We start from the raw sequence: 22615 nt of genomic DNA, 5'->3' as shown, positions 1-22615 counted from the left end.
TTTGCACTTCAGCAAGCAAAGGAAAGGAGGGATGCTCAACAACCATGAAATAAAATCACGGGAATGGCTTACCATGAAAAACTTCCAAAAGGACTAATTTGCGGTAAAAAGGAATTGGAGCACTAGTCCTTTTGTATTTTTTTTCGATTCTACTTGTTGTTGTCTATGTGCTTGTGAACAAGAAGAGCCTACTGTAAATGGGGAGTGACTTTTACGCATGCGCATTAAGGACAATATTATCGGAGCGCTAAGTGGTCGCTTATTGTGAAAAACAAAGACAGTGGGCAGCGGAAGAAGAAACGTCATTCTCGGATTGCTCCTCCTTTTATGAAGATTCTGAGAAAGGAGTAGCCTTTTTTTCATCAAACCAATTTATTATTCGCTTTTCATATTAAACTTTTTACAGTCCATTGTCATTGTGTGATTGAGGATTTCTAGACGCTCACCCAGATCCCACAATAGAAAGTGGCCTAACCGGAGTGTGGAATCTACAGGTCTCTTCTGAGGTTTTATTCATGCCGGAACTGCGAGGAATATCGAGTGAATGACTGAGTGTGTGAGTTATTTTATTTTCTCACCACAAAGTTACTAGTACTGGAATAATGTGGGAGTAGTTTACAAAAAGATAAATGATGAATCTTAGGCAACATGCCAGTCAATTATACTATTTAATTAATGTTGTCTTCAGACACTGGCAAATAACCAACCGTTGCCTTTTGTGTAACCTGTTCGACATCATAACTTTATGTATAATTGATAGACCAGCATATAAAGCGATATTTTTCTCACACTTTGTGAAATCTCTACAAAGAATATGTTATAATTATCGACGACTGATCTCCTGGGTAGCAGTGCGCTGTCCATTGTCCTGAAATTACGCTCCTCAAATAGCCTAATCAAACTAGGGCAATCTGCCACCACGCCATAGAAATACTGTAGATGAAATATGAGATTATTCGAAGTTTAAAGTGTGTTTTCTTTCTTTGAATGTGAACAGGGAGAGAGTGCCCAAGACAGCTATCCCAGAGAACACCGAATATGAGAACTCGAATCAGGGTTATATTGTATTCTCTATTACTTTTGGTTTTAGTAGGTAAGTGTTTGCACTTACATTATGTATTTGTTTCTAGTGGTTGAAAATCACACTTATCTTATACTTGCGATGCGACGGTTATTAACATAAATTGGCACATCACGACCAAACACTTAGCTAAGCATTTATGTTCTGTCATCATTTAGGTGACTTTTTTTTGGGGGGGGGATTCAACTGACCACTTTGAAAGGCCTGACAAAGGTTAGTGTGACATGATTTGACAGGGTCAAGTGACATATATGAAATATTCTAAAAACATTACATGACCAGACTATGTGGACACCTGCTTGTCGAACATCTCATTCCACAATTATGGGCATTAATATGGAGTTGGTCCATCCTTTGCTGCAATAACAGCCTCCACTCTTCTGGGAAGACTTTCCACTACGTGGGAACATTTCTGCGGGGACTTGCTTCCATTCAGCCACAAGAGCATTAGTGAGGTTGGGCACTGATGTTGGGCGATTAGGCCTGACTCGCAGTCGGCGTTCCAATTCATTCCATAGGTGTTTGAGGAGGTTGAGGTCAAGGTTCTGTGTAGGCCAGTCAAGTTTTTCCACACTGATCTCAACAAAACATTTATGTATGGACTTCCCTTTGTGGACGGGAGCATTATCATGCTGAAACAGGAAAGGGCCATCCCCAAACTGTTACCACAAAGTTGGAAGCACAGAATCGTCTAGAATGTCAATGTATGCTGTAGGTTTAAGATTTTCCTTCAGTGGAACTAAGATGCCAAACCATGAAAAACAGCCCCAGACCATTATTCCTCCTCCACCAAACTTTACAGTTGACACTATGCATTGGGGCAGGTAGCGTTCTCCTGGCATCTGCTAAACCCAGAAAAGCTTCCGATGAACAGTTCGTGTGCTGACGTTGCTTTCAGAGGCAGTTTGAAACTCGGTAATTAGTGTTGCAGCCAAGGAAAGACAAGTTTTATGTGCTTCAGCACTCTGCGGTCCCGTTCTGTGAGCTTGTGTTGTCTACCATTTTGCGGCTGAGCCGTTGTTGTTCCTAGATGTTTCCATTTCACATTAACGGCACTTACAGTTGACCGGGGCAACTCTAGCAGGGCAGAAATTTGACGAACTGACTTGTTGGAAAGGTGGCATTCTATGTAAATAAGGCCATTCTAGTGCCAATGTTTGTCGATGGAGATTGCATGGCGGTGTGCTCGATTTTATACACCTGTCAGCAACGGGTATGGCTGAATAGCCAAATCCACTAAAGGTTCCACTTTTGTATATATACAGTAGTGTATTATTCCAACATTTAAAAACATGAACAAACTAATAGAGGGACATAAATAGAGATCATACAGTAGATCCTCTTCTCACTTCTCAGTGAGTTAAAGCCTCAGATGAGGTCTGTCTGTGCTGCCCTTCAGAAATAAGAAATAAATGAATTCATACATAACATCAGGCTACAGACACATTTTGTATCATTTAGAGTAGGTTTCTAGTTGGACCTCTTTCCCAGTACGTTTCTGTGTCACTTTCACAACTGTGACTGTCCCGGTTTCCATGTGCCTGCATGTATGACCCTTCAAAATGAGCTGGAGATGTGATTGATGTTGACAGAAAGCCTGGGGCTCTGGGTTACATAATACTAACCCTGTGTTTCATCAGTCAGTCACACAAAGACTCCATGCAGAAAACCACATATTTTCATCCCTCAATCAATATAGCAGCCTGGCTGGGTTTGCTTGTGTCCCAAATGGTGCCCTATTCCCTATATAGTGCACTACTTTTGACCTGGGCCCTGGTCAAAAGTAGTGCACTATATATGAAATATGGTGCTGTTTGGGATTCAGCCCTTGTGTAGTGGGGTGGATGATGTTACGCTCACTGCACGTGTCCACAGTTATCAGTCTAGTGTGACATTTATTTTGGTCCAGGGTGTGAGGATGTATTATGTGGTGAGTGAGTTGAGATTTGAGAACAGTGGTATTTATGGTACTGCATTATGCCAGTCTGACTGGCACAACAGGGAGCTCAACCAAGGCTGGAACAAAATGAGTTCACAGGGTTATCTGATAGAACACCACGTTCAGACAACAGACTCTGGGGGGATGGGTGGAGGGTGTGATTTAATTGAATAATCCTTTTGTGTTTTTGTTGTCTTTTATTCCCGCCAGCTCTCACACGTAGGTTGACATTTGAGTCTTGTCTTGGAGGTAGAACTGAACGATTTCCCCTTTGGCTAGCTGCAAAGCCAAAAGGGGCTATATTGTAAAAAATCATAAAAAATGTTTTGCTTACTTTAAGGTTAGGGTTAAGCGTTAAGTTTAGCATTGTTGTTAAGGTCAGTGTTAAGGTTAGGGTTGGGTTTAAAAATCGGATTGTATGACTTTGTGGCCGTGCCAACTAGTGACCATTCTGCAGAGATGCCCCCAGAACAATATTCATGACACAAAACACTAACCTGCCTCTCTCACACAAAAACACACACACACACACACGATTATGTATCTCTGGGTGATGTGTACTGTACATGCTACCGTGTGGTGCTCGTGTGATGCCGCTCTGTGTGTCACGATCTCCAGTGCAGGTGAGCAGGCCAGTATGTGTGGATGTGCCCTCGGAAACAGAGGCAGTCGTTGGGAACCCAATGAAACTGACCTGCATCTCCTGTATGAAGAGAGAGGAGGTCAGTGCAGAGACACGTGTTGACTGGTACTACATCTCACCTGACGACGAACCCATCCCTGTAGGTCTCCTCCATCTAACATCCATTCGCACAAACACCAACTTCTTCAATTTCATGACAATTATTTCACCTGATGATAGGACCAGCCATTTTTCCTGACCATGTGACCTGACCGGGAATGATTGCCCATAACTAGGGCATGGAGGTTTTTCCTGGTCAGGCTGTATGGTCTACAAGTACTTTGAACTATGAGGCAAAGTTAGCTATCAACGATTACTATGTGTGTGTTTGTGTGTGTGTGTGTGTGTGTGTGTGTGTGTGTGTGTGTGTGTGTGTGTGTGTGTGTGTGTGTGTGTGTGTGTGTGTGTGTGTGTGTGTGTGTGTCTGCATGCCTGCTATGTTGCCCTCAGATCTACCTGTTTGATGGGCACCCCAGGGAGCTGGAGGGACCTTGGTGGGGTCGCCTGGTGTGGAATGGAAGTAAAGACCTGCAGGAACTCTCCATCAGTATCCTCAACGTCACAATGAACGACACAGGCACCTACAATTGTGTGGTGTTCCGACAGTTTGAGTTTGACTCCTACTCGCACTCGGTTACCAAAACCCTGGTAATCAACCTGGTGGTCCGAGAGGAAGGTAAGAGTGCTTCCTGTTTCTTCCTATTTTGTAATTGTACTTCCAGTGCTTTCAAGCTCCTTGCTGGAGGCTTAACTATCTGTGGTTGGCGATGTGTGCTTTGCGTATTTACATGTCCTTCTCCTTGGTTGTTGCCATGTGTTTTGACAAAACTTAAAAGTAAAATTTATTATTTTTCTTAGGTGCTATTAGGTATGTTAATTGTATTTACAATTTGCATAAAACAACATTCACCATTTTATTGTATTGAGTAATTGTGTGTTTTTGTTATTATCAATGCTCAATTGAAGCCCTCTTATAGTAAGCGAGGGTTGTTTCTAACCAACTACTTTACTATCTATTATAAGGGGTAGTGTACATCATTTGGTTTCTATTTACCGGATGCTTCCTGGATGTTCACCTTACTCACACTCAAATATACTATTTAATAGATATAGTTGTATATAATTATTCCTACATTCACTTTACGATACCTCTCTCTGCCTACTTATTGTGAACTGCTGGGCTTCATACAGACAGACTTAGTTGCGTCTTAAGTGGCTGGTTCATATCTGCATACATCTACATTTGGTAATAGTCATTACCAACTATATTTTAGTTTGCCCTTGTGTACATTACATCAAACATACAACTTTTCTCTTGCATCTCATACCATAGTGGTGTCCGTTTGAAAAAAAGCTGTGGATCAGCGAGCAATTTTTCATTCCAATACAAGAAGGGATTAAGATAATTAGATCTTTCTGCAGTGATTTGGAAGTTTCACACAGGAAGTGATGTGCCTCAAGCTTCTTGGAGTTTGGCACCAATTCATTGACACAGTGGTTCTCAACAGATCCAACTCTCACATGTAGAGAGGAAGAATACCTTATTTAAATATAAGGAACATCTTTCTGCTTATAAACTGTTTAAAAAAAACGTATAAATCTAATCTGCTCTATTAATTTGATAATATTGAAATAATATCTTGTAGTATAGTGGACTTCCTTGTTGGCACAGTCATTTTTTCTTCTTCAGCAACAACATCTAACACTGACAAAGACACAAAAAGAACATTGAGAACTGCGATTATCATTCATGTTTTTGATGATTTATTCCTCTATGTATTGTAGCAAGAAGGTTTGATGGTTTACACTTTGATGTTACAAATGTGAAGCCTAAACGCTCCAGTTTAATGCTGGTAGCAGTACTGGGATGACAATGGGCCAATTGCACGCATAGTTAATTCAAGACCGTGTGTATGTAAGAAAACAAGGGGAAGAGATGGCATGATCGTTGTGTTTGTAGTGGGTTGGCAGTGTTGCAAGGTAGTATTTTTAACTGTGGGGGAACTTGACCAATCAATATGTGCTACATACAATGTCTATTGGGTTTTGCATAGAGCTACACTAACTATCTCATCAGCTGGTAATAAATTGCCCGGACAAGAGTGGTGGAGAATGTACTATGCATGCAGGAAAACACTAAAGCATCATGAGAGGACATGTTGGTTATTCCCAATAAGGTTACGTGAAACACTATACTGTATACTTTACACATTTGATTATCCTAGCAATAACTGGATCGTACACTTTTTATCATTGGACCATTATCTAATGAAATTTGTATTCTCAATGTACCAAAAAAAAACTCTCACATGTACAGACAAAGCATGCTTAACTGCCTCCTATACGGGATGAGATTGACTTCAACTGGCTAACAGAGCAAGATGTAATGCCCACATATAGGACTGTTTTGTAGTTTTGATTATGAGTGAATGGATGAATCAGAATAGATTGCTACATACTGAAGTCATTTCAATTAGAATTGTCATTTCATTGCTAGTGGCGACAAGGCAGTTATTTATTATGGCTGATATGCTGGGTCTGTTCACTGGTCCATTCAAACAAATTGGCCTACGAAGTTACATTATTAACAAAAAGTTATCTTTACTACTCTATGCCTCAATTCACAAATTACATACTTGTAGAACAGTCTGTGCGAGATTGACAGTAAGTCCCTACCAAACCAATGCAGTTGAAATACATTGTCTATTTTTGTTGTCTTGCAGTGTTCTATCCAATCAGATGCGGTGTGGGTTGTGTCATAGAGATGGAAAGAGAGCATACCTATCTTTGCGAATCATCACTTCTGTGACAGCATGGGCAGAACCATTGAGGGCCATATCAATTTCAAAGTAGTCAGTGTCTCCTTCTTCTACTTCTATGAGTTTATTGGTGGTTTGTAATCAAACTTAAAAGGTGTATACTTCCACCTACTGTGTTAGAGTGTGTATAGTCAGAACGGGCACAAAGCTATAAAGTTGATGATTTAACTGCCACCTGTGGTGCTTGAATCTTTGCTCAGGAGTATTTGGCTGATCCCTTCTGCTGACTTGGATGGAATTCTGTTATCCTTCCTCAACCCATAGTTAGTCCCACCCAGCTGACCACTTTAAAATGGTGAAAGCCTTTGATGGCGCTGCCAATGCTAATACAGACTTTGTAGCAGGTGTGCCCTATATCCATCTCTATGGGTTGTGTGTGTCTGTCTGGCAGCCAGTGACGACACCACTGCCCTGTACTCAGAGATCATGATGTACGTCCTGCTGGTCTTCCTCACCTGCTGGCTCCTGGTGGAGATGGTTTACTGCTACAGAAAGATCTCCAAGTCAGACGAGCAGGCCCAGGACACCGCGTGAGTAGCTCTTAGCCATGTGTCTTTCTAGCTTTTTATCGCATAGGCTTGTCTTGTACCTTGTAGCGTTGTATCTCTTAGCATTAGATCTCATAGCCTCGTATCTTGTAGCCTTGTGTCTCGTAGCCTCGTATATCGTAGCCTCGAGTCCATACTGTATGTACTAAGGCCAACTCTAGTCTTCTATCGAACCATGTATCTAGATGTTTGGTGAAGGGCAATGATAGACGACTACAGTTGGCATCAGCACATACAGTTTGGATACGATGCTAGTACTATATGTGGAGTTTGGGCCTTACCCTCTGTAAGCATTACTGACAATGTGGCGTAACATTACCCCTGCTGATTTCATGAGCCCTTGAATAAATTGGGGTTAGTGAATAGTTTACATTTACTCTTAAGGCCATGCAGTATCCAATGTGTAGGTTGTGCGTTCTGTGAAAGAGTGTAATGGAGGTGTAACGGTCTGAGGGCTCCTGCGGTCAGTAGTCGGTCAATAGTAGTCGGTCAATAGTAGTCGGTCAGCTGTTTCAATACTGTAAGTCGTCTTTCTGCTGAGGTCCCTGGATAGTTTGGAGCGCTCTGCTGACTCCTGTTCTGCCCTTTTCAAACAGACAATTTAGTGCTCTGAGGATTTGCAGCCGGATCTGAAATTGACTTGTTCTGTGGCCAAGGCTTAAATATATTCCTGTGGTGTCAGCTCCCAATGATTGGTGACGGTGCTGGGCGGTAGATGGAAGTCGATACAGTGGATTGTGGCCATCAAATTTCGACCTTACAATACGATATTGGGTAATATACAGTGCATGTTTGAATCCAATTACACTATCTCCTGTACCTTACACTAAAAGTACCAATAGTGCAAGATAGATGTACACAGAACTTGGGAAATTGAGAGAATGCCCGAACTAATCGATTGAGAAATGGGTTAAAATAATGTACTTCTGAACAGATGAAGAGTATACTGTACACTGCTATATTACATGGGTCGTGACAGTTGTTTCACAAATAGACAACACTCTGCACTTTGCACTCAGTCTAGAGGCAACGCCTAATGACCCAATGCCCAGGAATATCACATTAAGTTTAACCACCAGTGGTGTGTTGCGAGGTGTGACCTCCATCCGTTCTAGTGCCAACAGGACTTAGGGCGGATAGGGCTCTGGTCAAAAAAATAGTGCACTATATAGGGAAGGGGATAGGGTGCCATTTGGGACGCTCCCATTGGTATTGAGCTGTTTGAGCAGCTCAACTACATTAGAGGCACGCTGATGGCAGCCGGCCATAATATGTGACTGGCTGTTCATCAGTACAGGATAATGCAGCCATTTAAAAGGATCTGTAGTATACATTAGTGAAGCTAAATCATATCAATCATGGACTGTTGACTCGGAGACAGGATTTCCTACTGTTTTCCCACTTTCATTTGACATGGTCCTCTTACTTGGATACATGTTTACTTACTTGGCTAACAAGTAGGCTAACTCAGGGGTTGTGTGAATCCTAAAGTTGAAGGAAATCGGCATCATAGTTTCTAAGTCAGTATCCAGGCTTACGTTCGATATTGCTGTTGGCACATTGTCATGAATAAACTGGAACATTCCCTACGCTAACATATCCCAATTGTCTCAATTGTCATGCATTGACAGAGTTCAATGAGAGAGGCCCAATGAAATGTACACAGTATGGTGCTCCATGGATGCACCACAGGGTCTCAGATTTGCCTCTCTTTCCACCCATCTCCAGGACAAACTACCTAGCCATCCCCTCCGAAAATAAAGACAACCTGGGTGTTCCAGTTACAGAATAAAAGTGATTGTCTCAACACCAGTACGGTATTTTGAATGTGCCTCTCAATCTGATCTCGGATCAGAAAATCACTCTCCCCTTCAACTCGTTGTATGTAACTAACCCGAGTCTCTTTCTGCTGCACCCACGTCTGCCATTTTCTTCCGCAAGATATGACTCACTCACCTCATAGTAATAACGTTCCCTTCATCAACCACTCATCTCACTCTGCTTTGTCTTAATTTGCCATCAGCTCTTTCTCACTCATAGTACTAGTTCTAATATAAAATATGTGAATATATTAGTGAAATTAATGAGGTGAAAGCAATAGTTTTATATAAATGAAATCTACACGCCACATGGGATTCTGTGGCACTTGATTTAAGTGTCGTTTTCAAAGGGAGAGTGGCCCGATCGCAACAGCCAAAGAAATGAGGCCTTGAGGAACATGAGGAACACACCACCTGCTGAGTTCTCAGAAAAGTGGACAAAGACACTTTTTCTTAGTATTGCTATGGGGCTGTGTGAGGCTCAGTACGTGTTTTTAGAGTGCTACTCTCTGTTTTTTAAATGGAAGGAAGTTTGTCGCAAGTCATTGTTTTACATTTCTGCATCTGCGTTTTAGAATAGGTTTTGTTGTTGCACCTAATCGGTATAGCTGGAAATGTGTGCATTTTTTAAAAACACAATCAAGCAACTTGGTCTGTCCTCTGTTTCAGGTACTGACCAACTGTGCACCAAGCATTGCACCAAGCAGTTCATGGTCACCTGACGATACAGACTGACGTCCTCGAAAGGAACATTCAGTGAAGATGTCACAACACCTCTCAGCAACTTTGTCTTGGTCTTGCGGTGTGAGCTAGCTGAAATGCTCAAGTACACTCTCCTTTCTTATTTCACTCTGTACCACTCTGTGCCAGACAGCAGTGATTTGATGAGTAATACGTTGTTTATGCTATTTGAATGTCACCCACAGAAAGAAAACAGAACCTACTGTTGCGGAGGACCAAGGAATTACTTCAAAGTAAATTACTCACACTTTTAAATGTGTGAAATGCTGTTCAATTGCTAATAATTATACTGCACATAATTGGGTGCCCATAAAAACTTCTGGTACATTCCTTTTACATCATTTTTACTCTACTGATAGAATATGACGAGATTATGGGTCAAGTTTTTTCTCTTATACGACCAGTGTCTCGTTATCTTTTTACAGAAATTGGAGTGCATAGCTTTTCAAGTTTACTTCACTTAAGTTGTTTTGGTGAAAGAAAATATTTAATGCACAGTATGACTTTGGTCCCAGAGTTTCCCTCCATCTTTTACTCACACCATCAATATGGCATTTTATTTACTCAGCTTTTTGTAAGCTATAAAGTTTACTCAATGGCATCTTAAGATGTTCAAAACAATGATGCTGCAGAATACAACTACTGTACGCCCCCAATAGCCAAACACTTGATCACGCTAAACCACATGCTGGTTGTTGAGGTTGTTTTTTTCATCTACAGTAGCACTGCTGTTGAGACTCAAATGTGTGCCTACTTCTATAGTTACAATTAGTGTATACACTGTATTGTGTACTATCATACTATATATGTCGCTGTATATCTTATACACTGTATCTCTGTTTTGAGCTATTAAAGGACAATGCATTCCAAATGTATCCTAACCCTTCTCTATACTTATCTAATTTGTAAAGTCTCTCTACATTGATCTTGAAAATCAATATAATTACACAGTTAACGCAGGGACGAGACAAGCAGATCGCGTTGCATTGAAATGCTCAAAAGAAATCAACACTCGATAAGATTTGTGCAAAGCTGTTTGTCAGCCTCCTCACTGATTGTCTGACGAATAACAGAGGAAGGCATTTGCAGCGGTTTTTAAATATCTAAAAAAAGATAACAGATAACTATTCTGTTATTGCCTGAATAGTGAATACCACAGGGAAATTGAGCATCATCCCATTTGCAATAAATGCATTGTGACTAGTCCACCCACAAGGTTTTGATGACATGTCTTGACTGGGGCCTGGGGGTGGTGGCAGTCTGGGGCTGGTTGCACCAAGCTGATTGAGACTGAGGAGGTAGAGTGTGAATGAATTAGGCCAAGTCTAGGTAGGTTTAGCCACCCATCTGTACCATCCATCCATCTGTACCATCCATCCATCCATCTGTACCACCCATCCATCCATCTGTACCATCCATCCATCCATCTGTACCACCCATCCATCTGTACCATCCATCCATCCATCTGTACCACCCATCCATCTGTACCATCCATCCATCCATCTGTACCACCCATCCATCCACCTCCACAGTGCACAGCTGGTGTAAATCACCTTCAGATGGGGGGGCTGTCCTCGGAGAGCAATCTCACCGCCTCCATGTTCTTGTTCTGTGGCTGCCGGGTGACAGATATAGCATCTGTCGTTATAGCAACCCATGCAAGCCCCGAGCAGGGAGCAGATTGGTTGGCTTCGACGTAACAATGCCATGATGCAACATTTGTGCGGGTCATGCACTAGCGAGATGTGAAGATAATGACTACACAGTACAGGGCATAAGGGTTATCACAACCCTAGCTAATAATGCACCCTAAAGCATAGGCCTACAACATTGACATGAAAGTTAAACATTTCATTATCTGTGTGCTGCTACTGATTCATTCAGTAATGCATTTTCCTGCTCTTCTGTATTACCAGCGTATCTACGGAGTACGGTACAGTGTCCTATCTCCCAAAGGGTACAACCCACTATTGTGACCCACATTCAGTACTTTATAATTAAACCAGGCTGTTACTGCTCTGAAATAAGTTCATTTATCACAGAAATTAATTCAACAATGCTTGATGTTCTATTGGAGCTGGAATATCGCCAATCCCTCACAGCAATTCATTAACATTTTACACAACAACAACATATTCAATCTCTCCCTATCCCAGTATGTTGTCCCCACTTGCTTCAAGATGTCCGCCATTGTTCCTATTGCCCAAGAAAGTGAAGTTATCTAAACAAAATGACTATTGCCCCGTGGCACTCACTTCTGTCATCATAAAGTGTTTTGAGAGGCTAGTTAAAGGATCATAACATCTCCAGATTACCCAACACCCAAGACCCACTATAATTTGCATACCGCTCTTTCCCACCTGGACAAAAGGAACACTTACGTGAGAATGATGTTTAATGACTACAGCTCAGTGTTCAACACCATAGTGCCAGGGGTGCATGCTTAGTCCCCTCCTGTACTTCCTGTTCACCCACTACCTCGCACAACTCCAACACCTTTATTAGGTTTTCTGACAACATGACGGTGGTAGGCCTGATTACTGACAATGATGAGACAGCCTATAGGAAGGAGATGAGAGACCTGGAAGTGTGGTGTCAGGACAACAACCTCTCCCTCAATGTGATCAAGACATCAGCTGTCAGAGCAGCTTACCGATCGCTGCAGCTGTACACAGCCCATCTATAAATAGCCCATCCAAACAACTACCTGCCTCATCCCCATATTTGTTTTTTTTCTGATCTTTTGCACACCAGTATTTCTACTGGCACATCCTCATCTGCACATCTATCACTCCAGTGTTAATTGCTAAATTGTAATTACTTCGCCACTATGGCCTATTTATTGTCATACCTCCTTACTTAATTTGCACACACTGTATACAGATGTTTCCATTGTGTTATTGACTGTACGTTTGTATATCCCATGTGTAACTCTGTCGTTTTTTTGTTGCACTGCTTTGCTTTATCTTGGCCAGGTTGCAGTTGTAAATGAGAACTTGTTCTCAACTGGCCAACCTGGTCAAATAAAGGTGAAAAAAGAGCTGACTGTGAACTACAGGAAACGGATGGCCGAGCATGTCCCATTCACATCGACAGGCCTGTAGTCGAGCGGATCGAGAGCTTCAAGTTCCTCGGTGTCCACATCACTAAGGACCTATCATGGTCCAAACACACCAACACAGTCGTGAAGAGGGCACGACAATGACTTTTTTTGAGGGCGGAAAAGGTTTGTCATGGGCCGTTAGATCCTCAAAAAGTTCTACACCTGCACCATTGAGAGCATCTTGACTGACTGTATCTCCACTTGGTACGGCAACTGCTCATCGTCCAACTGCAAGGCACAACAAAGGGTAGTGCATACGGCTCGGTACATCACCTGGGTTGAGCTCCCAGCCATCCAGGACGGTGTCAGAGGAAGGCCCTAAAAATTGTCAAAGACTCCAGCCTCCCTAGGCATAGACTATTCTCTCTGCTAGCGCACTGCGACAGAGCCTAGACTCAAACCAGAATCTCTAGTGGCACAGCTAGCACTGCGATGCAGTGCCTTAGACCACTGCCTTAGACCACTGCGCCTGCCCCAAAGGTGAAGGTGGAGAAAGTACAGGTATATCAAAGGGACCGAGACACTGAACAGCTTCTATCTCCAGGCCATCAGATAGTCACCACTAATCGGCCTAATACCCTGCCCTGAACTTTAGAGACCGCTGCCCTATGTACTGTACATAGTCATTGAACACTGGTCGCTTTAATAATGTTTCATACTGTTTTAACCACTTTATATGTATGTACTGTATTCCATTCGGGGCTCATCCTATATAAGTACTGGTGTACACATCTTCTCTATTCATATACTGTCCATAATGTCTATACACACCATCATACACATATATATATATATATATATATATATATATTTATATTCTGGCCTCTGACATTGCTCGTTCTAATATTTTTACATTTCTTAATTCCTTTATTTGAATGTTTTGGGATTTGCGTGTATTGTTTTATATTGTTAGGTATTACCATACAGTTGGAGCTAGAATCATAAGCATTTCGCTATAACCACAATAATGTTAGCCAAATATGTGTAAGTGACCAAAACAATTTGCATTACGTCATGTTTCATGTGGACCCCAGGAAGAGTAGCTGATGTTTTTGCAGCAGCGTATGGGGATCCTAATAGATACAAAATACCACATTTTATTTGATAACAACAACAAAATAACTTAACAAATACGTCATCATGTGCTCTGCCAATCATACTTCCTATCACTTTTACTCTCAATTTACTATCACTTTACTCTGAATTTTGTTACAGAATGGGACATGACAACATTTAAGAAAACAAGATGAGGTAATGTCAATTATAACATCTGCAAAGGCTCTTTGTCTCCCTCTAGTGTAATACAAATATATATGTAATAAGCACCAAGTTATTCAACCTGATATGTAGTTGGGGGGGCCTTATAAAATACAATTTATGGACAATCAAAAAATTAAACAGGGTAAGTAGAGCTGTTGTTATAGTTAGTCTTATCACTGTTGTAGTGGCCTACTTGAATAAAACTTATTTATTTAGTTGTTAAGTCCCTTAAATGAGCCAAACTTCACACAACTGCTAACATCTGACCCAGATCAGAGACTGTAGGGACAATCGCTGTTTCCCTCTCCCCCAAAATGCAATTATTAATCTATATTCAAAAGCACCTCCATGGCTCTGAAAGATCCCTTTTGGAGAAAAAAAAGTATTGATGGATCATCGACCAAAACCCGGAAGACAGAATAATATATTTTGCCCCTCCATTCAGTTGTATAATATTTGAGTGCATTAGTTCTGTCTGAGTTGATGTTAGTTATTGGATGCGACAGTGCAATATGGTTCTAGGGCCATAAGAGGGCAGTGTACCTGTTTAATGCAGGAGCTGTGATTTTGTATGGGTGGCAGTGTGAGAGAAGATAACTGGTTTAAACCTTACTCATCCGTATTATCTCTTTATCGTGTTTGCTAATTTGATGTTATTGATTGGAGTACACACCCCACCCAGTGTTTGTGTGTGTGTGTGTGTGCGTGTGTGTGTGTGTGTGTGTGTGTGTGTGTGTGTGTGTGTGTGTGTGTGTGTGTGTGTGTGTGTGTGTGTGTGTGTGTACATATATACAACTCACACACTGTACCTCTATCTAAGCCAAAGTATGATAATGGCTAAACAATGATACTCTGCTTAAAGGTTTGATAAAAAATCTACCTTTTGGAAATATACAGTACCGGTCAAAAGTTTGGTGTCCACACCAACTCATTGAAGGGTTTTTCTTTATATATAAATATATATATATATATATATATATATATATATATATATATATATATATATATATATATATATATAATATTTTTTACCCCGTTTTCTCCCCAATTTCGTGGTATCCAATTGGTAGTTACATTCTTGTCCCATCGCTGCAACTCCCGTAGGGACTCGGGAGAGGCAAAGGTCGAGAGCCGTGCGTCTTCCGAAACACAACCAAACCAAGCCGCACTGCTTCCTTGACCCAATGGCCACTTAACCCGGAAGACAGCCGCACCAGTGTGTCAAAGGAAACACCATTCACCTGGCCACCGTGTCAGCGTACAGTGCGCCCGGCCCGCCACAGGAGTCGCTAGTGCGCGATGGGACAAGGACATCCCTCCCGGCCAAACCCTTCCCTAACCCGGATGACGCTGGGCCAATTGTGCGCCTTACAATGGGTCTTCAGATCGCGGCTGGCTGCGACAGAGCCTGGACTCGAAGACAGAGCCTGGACTCTAAGGGTTTTTCTTTATTTTGACCATTTTCTAAATTGTAGAATAATAGTGAAGACATCAAAACTATGAAATAACACATATGGAATCATGTAGTAACCAAAAAAAAGTGTGAAACAAATCAAAATAGATTTGAGATTTGAGATTCTTCAAAGTAGCCACCCTTTGCCATGATGACAGCTTTGCACACGCTTGGCATTCTCTCAACCAGCTGCATGAGGAACACTTTTCTCGAAGGAGTTTCCACATATGCTGAGCACTTGTTGGCTGCTTTTCCTTCACTCTGCGGTCCAACTCATCCCGAACCATCTCCGTTTTGAGGTTGGGTGATTGTCGAGGCCAGGTCATCTGATGCAGCACTCCATCACTCTCTTTCTTGGTCAAATAGCCCTTACACAGCCTGGAGATGTGTTTAGGTCATTGTCCTCTTGAAAAACAAATGATAGGCCCACTAAGTGCAGACCAGATGGTTAAATGTGCTTTGAATTCTAAATAAATCACTGACAGGGTCATTAGCAAAGCACCTCCACACTCGAGGTCGACCAATTAATCGGAATGGCCGATTAATTAGGGCCGGTTTCAAGTTTTCATAACAATCGGAAATCTGTATTTTGGACACCGATTTGGACGATTGTTTTGTATTTTATTTTTTTACTCCTTTATTTAATCTTTATTTAACTAGATAAGTCAGTTAAGAACACATTCTTATTTTCAATGACAGCCTAGGAACGGTGGGTTAACTGCCTCGTTCAGGGGCAGAACGACAGATTTTTACCTTGTCAGCTCGGGGGATTCAATCTTGCAACCTTACAGTAAACTAGTCCATGCTCTAACCACCTGATTACATTGCACTCCACCACTCCACGAGGAGACTGCCTGTTAAGTGAATGCAGTAAGCCAAGGTAAGTTGCTAGCTAGCATTAACCTTATCTTATAAAAAACAATCAATCAATCAATCATAATCACTAGTTAACTACACATGGTTGATGATATTACTAGTTTAGCTAGCATGTCCTGCGTTGCGTATAATAGATGCGGTGCGTATCGTTGCTCCAATGTGTACCTAACCATAAACATCAATGCCTTTCTTAAAATCAATACACAGAAGTATATATTTTTAAACCTGCATATTTAGCTAAAAGAAATCCAGGTTAGCAGGCAATATTAACCAGGTGAAATTGTGTCACTTCTCTTGCGTTCATTGCATGCATAGTCAGTGTATAATGCAACAAAGCTGCCTAATTTGCCCGAATTTTACGTAATTATGACATAACATTGAAGGTTGTGTCATGTAACAGGAATATTTAGATTTATGGATGCCACCCGTCAGATAAAATAAAATACGGAACGGTTCCGTATTTCACTGAAAGAATAAACATCTTGTTTTCGAGATGATAGTTTCCAGATTCGGCCATATTAATGACCTAAGGCTCCCTTTTCTGTGTGTTATCATGTTATAACTAAGTCTATGATTTGATAGAGCAGTCTGACTGAGTGGTGGTAGGCAGCAGCAGGCTTGTAAGCATTCATTCAAACAGCACTTTCGTGCGTTTGACAGCAGCTGTTTATGACTTCAAGCCTATCAACTCCCGAGATTAGGCTTGTGTAACCGAAGTGAAATGGCTAGCCAGGGTGCGCGCTAATAGCGTTTCAAACGCCACTCGCTCTGAGACTTGGAGTAGTTGTTTCCCTTGCTCTGCATGGGTAAAGCTGCTTCGAGGGTGGCTGTTGTTGTTGTGTTCCTGGTTCGAGCCCAGGGAGGAGCAAGGAGAGGGATGGAAGCTGTACTGTTACACTGGCAATACTAAAGTGCCTATAAGAACATCCAATAGTCAAAGGTTAATGAAATACAAATGGTATAGAGAGAAATAGTCCTATAATTCCTATAATAACTACAACCTAAAACTTCTTACCTGGGAATATTGAAGACTCATTTTAAAAGGAACCACCAGCTTTTGTATGTTCTCATGTTCTGAGCAAGGAACTGAAACATTAGCTTTCTTACATGGCATATATTGCACTTTTACTTTCTTCTCCAACACTTTGTTTTTGCATTATTTAAACCAAATTCAACATGTTTCATTATCTACTTGAGGCTAAATTGATTTTATTGATGTATTATATTAAGTTAAAATAAGTGTTCATTCAGTATTGTTGTAATTGTCATTATTACAACCCCCCAAAATTTGGCCGATTAATCGGTATCAACTTTTCTTTGGTCCTCCAATAATCGGTATCGGTATCGGGGATGAAAAATCATAATCGGTCGACCTCTACTCCACACCATCACACCTCCTCCTCCATGCTTCACAGTGGGAACCACACATGCAGAGATCATCCATTCAACTACTCTGCAACTCACAGAGACATGGTGCTTGGAACCATAAATCAAAAAATTTCGACTCATCAGACAGATTTTTTTCCTTTCTTTAACTAGGCAAGTCAGTTAAGAACAAATTCTTATTTTCAATGACAGCCTTCAAACAGTGGGTTAACAGTTCCGGAGGAGAAGATTTTTACCTTGTTAGATCGGGGATTCAATCTGGCAACCTTTCGGTTTCTAGTCCAACACGCTAACCACTAGGCTAACTGCCACAGTCTCCTCTGAACAGTTGATGTTGAGATGTGTTTGTTACTTGAACTCTGTGAAGCATTTATTTGGGCTACAATTACTGAAGTGCAGTTAACTCTAATTAACTTATCCTCTGCAGCAGAGGTATCTCTGGGTATTCCTTTCCTGTGGCGGTCCTCACGAGAACCAGTTTCATCATAGCGCTTGATGGTTTTTGCGACTGTACTTGAAGAAACTTTCAAAGTTCTTGAAATTTTCTGGATTGACTGATTGGCTCAAACGCATTAAGAAGGAAATAAATTCCACAAATTAACTTTTAACAAGGCACACCTGTTAATTGAAATGCATTCCAGGGTGACTACTTCATGAAGCTGGTTGAGAGAATGCCAAGAGTGTGCAAAGCTGTCAAGGCAAAGGGTGGCTGATTTGAAGAATCTCAAATATAAAATGTGTTGATTTGTTTAAGATTTCTTTGGTTACTACATCATCATTTGGTTACTACATCATGTGTTATTTCATAGTTTAATGTCTTTACCATTATTCTACAATGTAGAAAATGGTACAAAAATTAAGAAAAACCCTTGAATGAGTGGGCGTGTCCAAACTTTTCACTGGTACTGTATGTGAAGGGAATGTCAAGCCTAGTGAGAACTAGAATTACATCTGAGTGCAAGAGATCAGCAGTAATTGATTCACATTTTACCCATTGCACAGCAGAATGCTAAAAGTGAATTAACTATTACCTGATGTTGGGAGGAAACTTTTGTGAAATATGAAAGCAAATGGAAACTTTAGCCTATTGAGAATTTGCAGCCTTTCATGTCATGGTGACATTAGGTTTTAATTCTCTCTTTTACATCTTGCTTCAGTAAATAAGAAATCACTTTCCTCCCTCAAATCGTCTCAGCAGATGTGGGCTTTCAACTAGGAATGCTTTCAAATTGAAAATGTTTTCATGAATTTCCTTGACTCTCCCAGACTGCCAGTACTCCATAAAATAAACACAGACACGTTGATGTTCTTCCTCGTCACATCTCCCCTGACCTGGACATCTTCATAGTGTCAGCGTGAGAAAAGAAACCCACAGGCAAAATGGCAGCATGTTCAAGTACGTACTGTCTGCAGCGCAACACTAAATTATGCTTAAGTAGTCAACAGAGCACCCGCAGAAGCTCTTCTCAAATCCACACAAAGTTAATCTGATTTGAAAGATTGCAAATGATTGCATTTTCAGAGGTGAGTCATGTGAGGTCTTAAGTTAATTTGATCAAACTTGACATTGCCGTAATTTGATCAAACTTGTCATTGTCACGGACTGACTAATAAGTCACAAGGGCGTCTTAAGCCGTTCTGAGTGTGAGGGCGTCCATGGTTATGACAGGTATGAAGTATATAAATTAGGTCTGGGACACCTTTTGAATATCCAGGATTCATTATGAATTTATTATGAGTCAAAGCCACAATGTAATATACTCTACAAGTACTGTATAAGCAAATGTGAGGGACAATTCGTAAAAATGAGCAAAAACCCAAATGAAGACTAAGTGCCGAAATCCATTTTTTACTTTTAAAGGACCAGTGCAGTCAAAAACGTGTTTTGTATATATTTCCACACTGTGAGATTGGAAATATACTGTGAAATTATGAAAATTATGATAATACCCTTTTAGTGTAAGAGCTGATGGAAAATACTGATTTGGTTTGATGGAGTTTTGGCCTGTCTTGTGACATCACCAGTTATTTAATAGACCAATATTAACCCACAGTTCCCCGGGCGCCAAAGACGTGGATGTCGATTAAGGCAGCCCCCCGCACCTCTCTGATTCAGAGGGGTTGGGTTAAATTCGGGAGACACATTTCAGTTGAAGGCATTCAGTTGTACAACTGACTAGTTATCCCCCTTTCCCCAATAACAGCTATTTTTCAGGTTTCCCTCCCCTCTCAGACCACTCAGTCCTAGCAAAATAATTGCTTGAGAATTGCTCTTTGCTAAGAAGCTTTTTTTATAGTAAGGTACTTAATTGTTACCCAGAAATGAATTGATATTGAGATAAAAAAAAGGCTGCATTGGAAAATAATGAAGCAGTTTTAGCGAAGACAGGAGATAAAACGATTCCTCTTTCAAAGAACAAGATTGAGCATGAAATGAAAGTTGAAAGTTTAAACATTTACTCCATTCTGATATTTTGACTGATTCATTCCAACAAGATATAATCAAGAGGGATGGATATCTTCCTGTCATTTAAAAATCTGCTTTGCCTCTTAGGGCCACCGTACTATGCCGACGTTCAATCATCTCAATCAATTTGGAGATATGAATTAACCAAAAGGCTGTCCACCCATATTTACTTTCCACTAGCCCCCTCTCCCTCTCCCTCTCCACCATTTGATTCACCTGCACTTCAAACACAAGACATCTTTGATTATGCGCACAAAGGGATGCCTTAAATAAAAAGAGCATTAACAAGTCAGAATCCACAGTGAATCAATGGCTGGGGCTGCTTTATCATGCGTGATTAGAGAACCAAGCTGGCGTCGGCTCTGAGTGACGTCGTAGCTCCATTGTTAGTGAAATGAACACCTGGCTGTTAGCGACTTGCTAAATCACTGGGATATGTTTAGCCCCACCTGGATACCACATTCTTGAATTACACTAACTGTAACTGTGCTCAATCTGCTGGTGCTTTCCTGTAGGCCTTCTATTTGTTTTTGAGAGAATGTATATAGATAAAATGTTAATTTGTCATGAACCAATTACTTAAAATATGCAATGAATGAAATTGCCCAAATCATTCTTTCCAGACATATACAGTAATTCAATAATAGTAAGATACATAATGTTGTGCATATACATTAAATATTAATGAGACATGCATTAATGTATAGGCTATGAGACCTAATACAAAGCTTAGAGGCTTTCATTCATTCACTCTTACACTTTTGCATAAAGCAGTCGTGGGGACAGTTGCCCAAAATGAGGCTAGACGCTATCAGACACAATCAATGATGTGATTTTACCTTCGGGTAACCACATTTCAAAAAGTTGCTTAACTGTTTCCTCTTGAATATAACTTTACAAAATCATAAATCCAGAATTTACTTAGGACCCATGACGATAAATAACAAGTAATGCTTCAACATTAAAGACACACTGCCCGTAGGCCTATCCCCAGTTCACACCACTGAATATCTACATTCTATTAATCTAAACCCAAGGATCATCTGTCTTTTCCTCTTTGGAGAGCTCCTTGATCTTCATGGTGCCACTTGCTTGGTGGTGCCCCTTGCTTAGTGGTGTTGCAGACTCTGGGGCCTTTCAGAACAGGTGTATATACTGAGATCATATTACAGATCATGTGACACTTAGATTGCACACAGGTGGACTTTATTTAACTAATTATGTGTCTTCTGAAGGTAATTGGTTGCACCAGATCTCATTTAGGGCTTCACCACTTTCGCGTCTTCAATCTTTTTGAATTTTTTGAAACAAGTAATTTTTTATATTTCACTTCACCAATTTGGACTATTTTGTGTACAGTATGTCCATGTCCACAGGTTGAAATGCAACTTTTGGGGGCGGGGGGTGAACAGTTTTGCACGCTCAAGTTCTGTTTTTTTTGGTCTTATTTCTTGTTTGTTTCACAAAATAAAAAATATTTTGCATCTTCAATTTGTTGTGTAAATGTTGTGTAAATAAAATGACACAAATCTCCCAAAAATCTATTTTAATTACAGGTTGTAAGGCAACAATGCCAAGGGGGGTGAATACTTTCGCAAGCCACTGTATCTCAGATTTGTTCTTCACCTCAAGCTTATCTGGCAAAGACATATAAGACCATTTCCCTTAGTTTTAAGTGATCATATGGAAAGCCTGCTAATGAACACATTGAACTACTGGCCACTATTTCTTTCAGAATCCAGAAGCAATACCAGTGGCAAAAGCTGACCTTATATGCCTTGGCTTAGGGCAAGATACAGGACAAGCTAAGATAACATTTTGGTGCATGGAAATTGCATCCACCACTATCAACACAACCTGCCTATGCCCTTGAATTCGAAGATTACTTCAAAGTCCACTATGGAGCAAAGCAGCCAACCCAACAGTGCAGTAGTTTTTTTGTTGGAGATTCTTCTTGGTTTGATATTGTGTATTTCGATAGCCTGCCTAAATGATAGATGGGATAGACTAAACTCAAATTATTGCACTTCAACAGAGGCCATAATCCAATTCATCTTAAAATATATTGGCTTCAGATGCAAACACCCAAATGTCTGTTATTTGATCATTGAATTAAACAGTCAAAGCGTTTTATTCCCCCAAACAAATGAAAGCTTATCAGAACCCAGCTGATTATGTCTATCTCTTTGTGTGTGTGTGTGTGTGTGTGTGTGTGTGTGTGTGTGTGTGTGTGTGTGTGTGTGTGTGTGTGTGTGTGTGTGTGTGTGTGTGTGTGTGTGTGTGTGTGTGTGTGTGTGTGTGTGTGTGTGCGTGCATGCCTATGTGTGTGTGTCCAGTCCATGGAGACAGATCATGTGATTCTATAGACCTTTTCCGTTCGGAAATGATTGGAGGAAAAAACACATTTCCTTACAAATTGTTTCTGAATACTGGCTTGATG

At 40.8% G+C, this 22615-nt stretch overlaps 1 protein-coding gene across 6 annotated transcripts; it reads left to right on the top strand.

The window, feature by feature from the left end:
- The first annotated feature begins 284 nt into the window (after positions 1–284).
- Positions 285–10505, top strand: scn3b (sodium channel, voltage-gated, type III, beta). 6 transcript variants are annotated; one of them, XM_064982692.1, is made up of 7 exons: positions 285–552; positions 998–1093; positions 3639–3802; positions 4153–4378; positions 6913–7051; positions 8798–8881; positions 9559–10505. In XM_064982692.1, the coding sequence occupies exons 2-6, from the start codon at positions 1039–1041 to the stop codon at positions 8859–8861; spliced, it is 648 nt and encodes a 215-aa protein (XP_064838764.1). In that variant the 5' UTR covers positions 285–552; positions 998–1038; the 3' UTR covers positions 8862–8881; positions 9559–10505. The 6 variants fall into 6 exon arrangements, with proteins under 6 accessions (XP_064838764.1, XP_064838765.1, XP_064838763.1 ...); XM_064982693.1 differs by having other exon boundaries at positions 285–556; positions 6943–7051; XM_064982691.1 differs by having other exon boundaries at positions 285–556; positions 8798–8863.
- The last annotated feature ends 12110 nt before the right edge of the window (positions 10506–22615 follow it).

The sequence above is a fragment of the Oncorhynchus masou genome, chromosome 13 (assembly GCF_036934945.1).
Source record: "Oncorhynchus masou masou isolate Uvic2021 chromosome 13, UVic_Omas_1.1, whole genome shotgun sequence".
In the NCBI taxonomy this organism is placed as follows: domain Eukaryota; kingdom Metazoa; phylum Chordata; class Actinopteri; order Salmoniformes; family Salmonidae; genus Oncorhynchus; species Oncorhynchus masou.
This window is presented reverse-complemented; position numbering and strand designations above follow the sequence as displayed.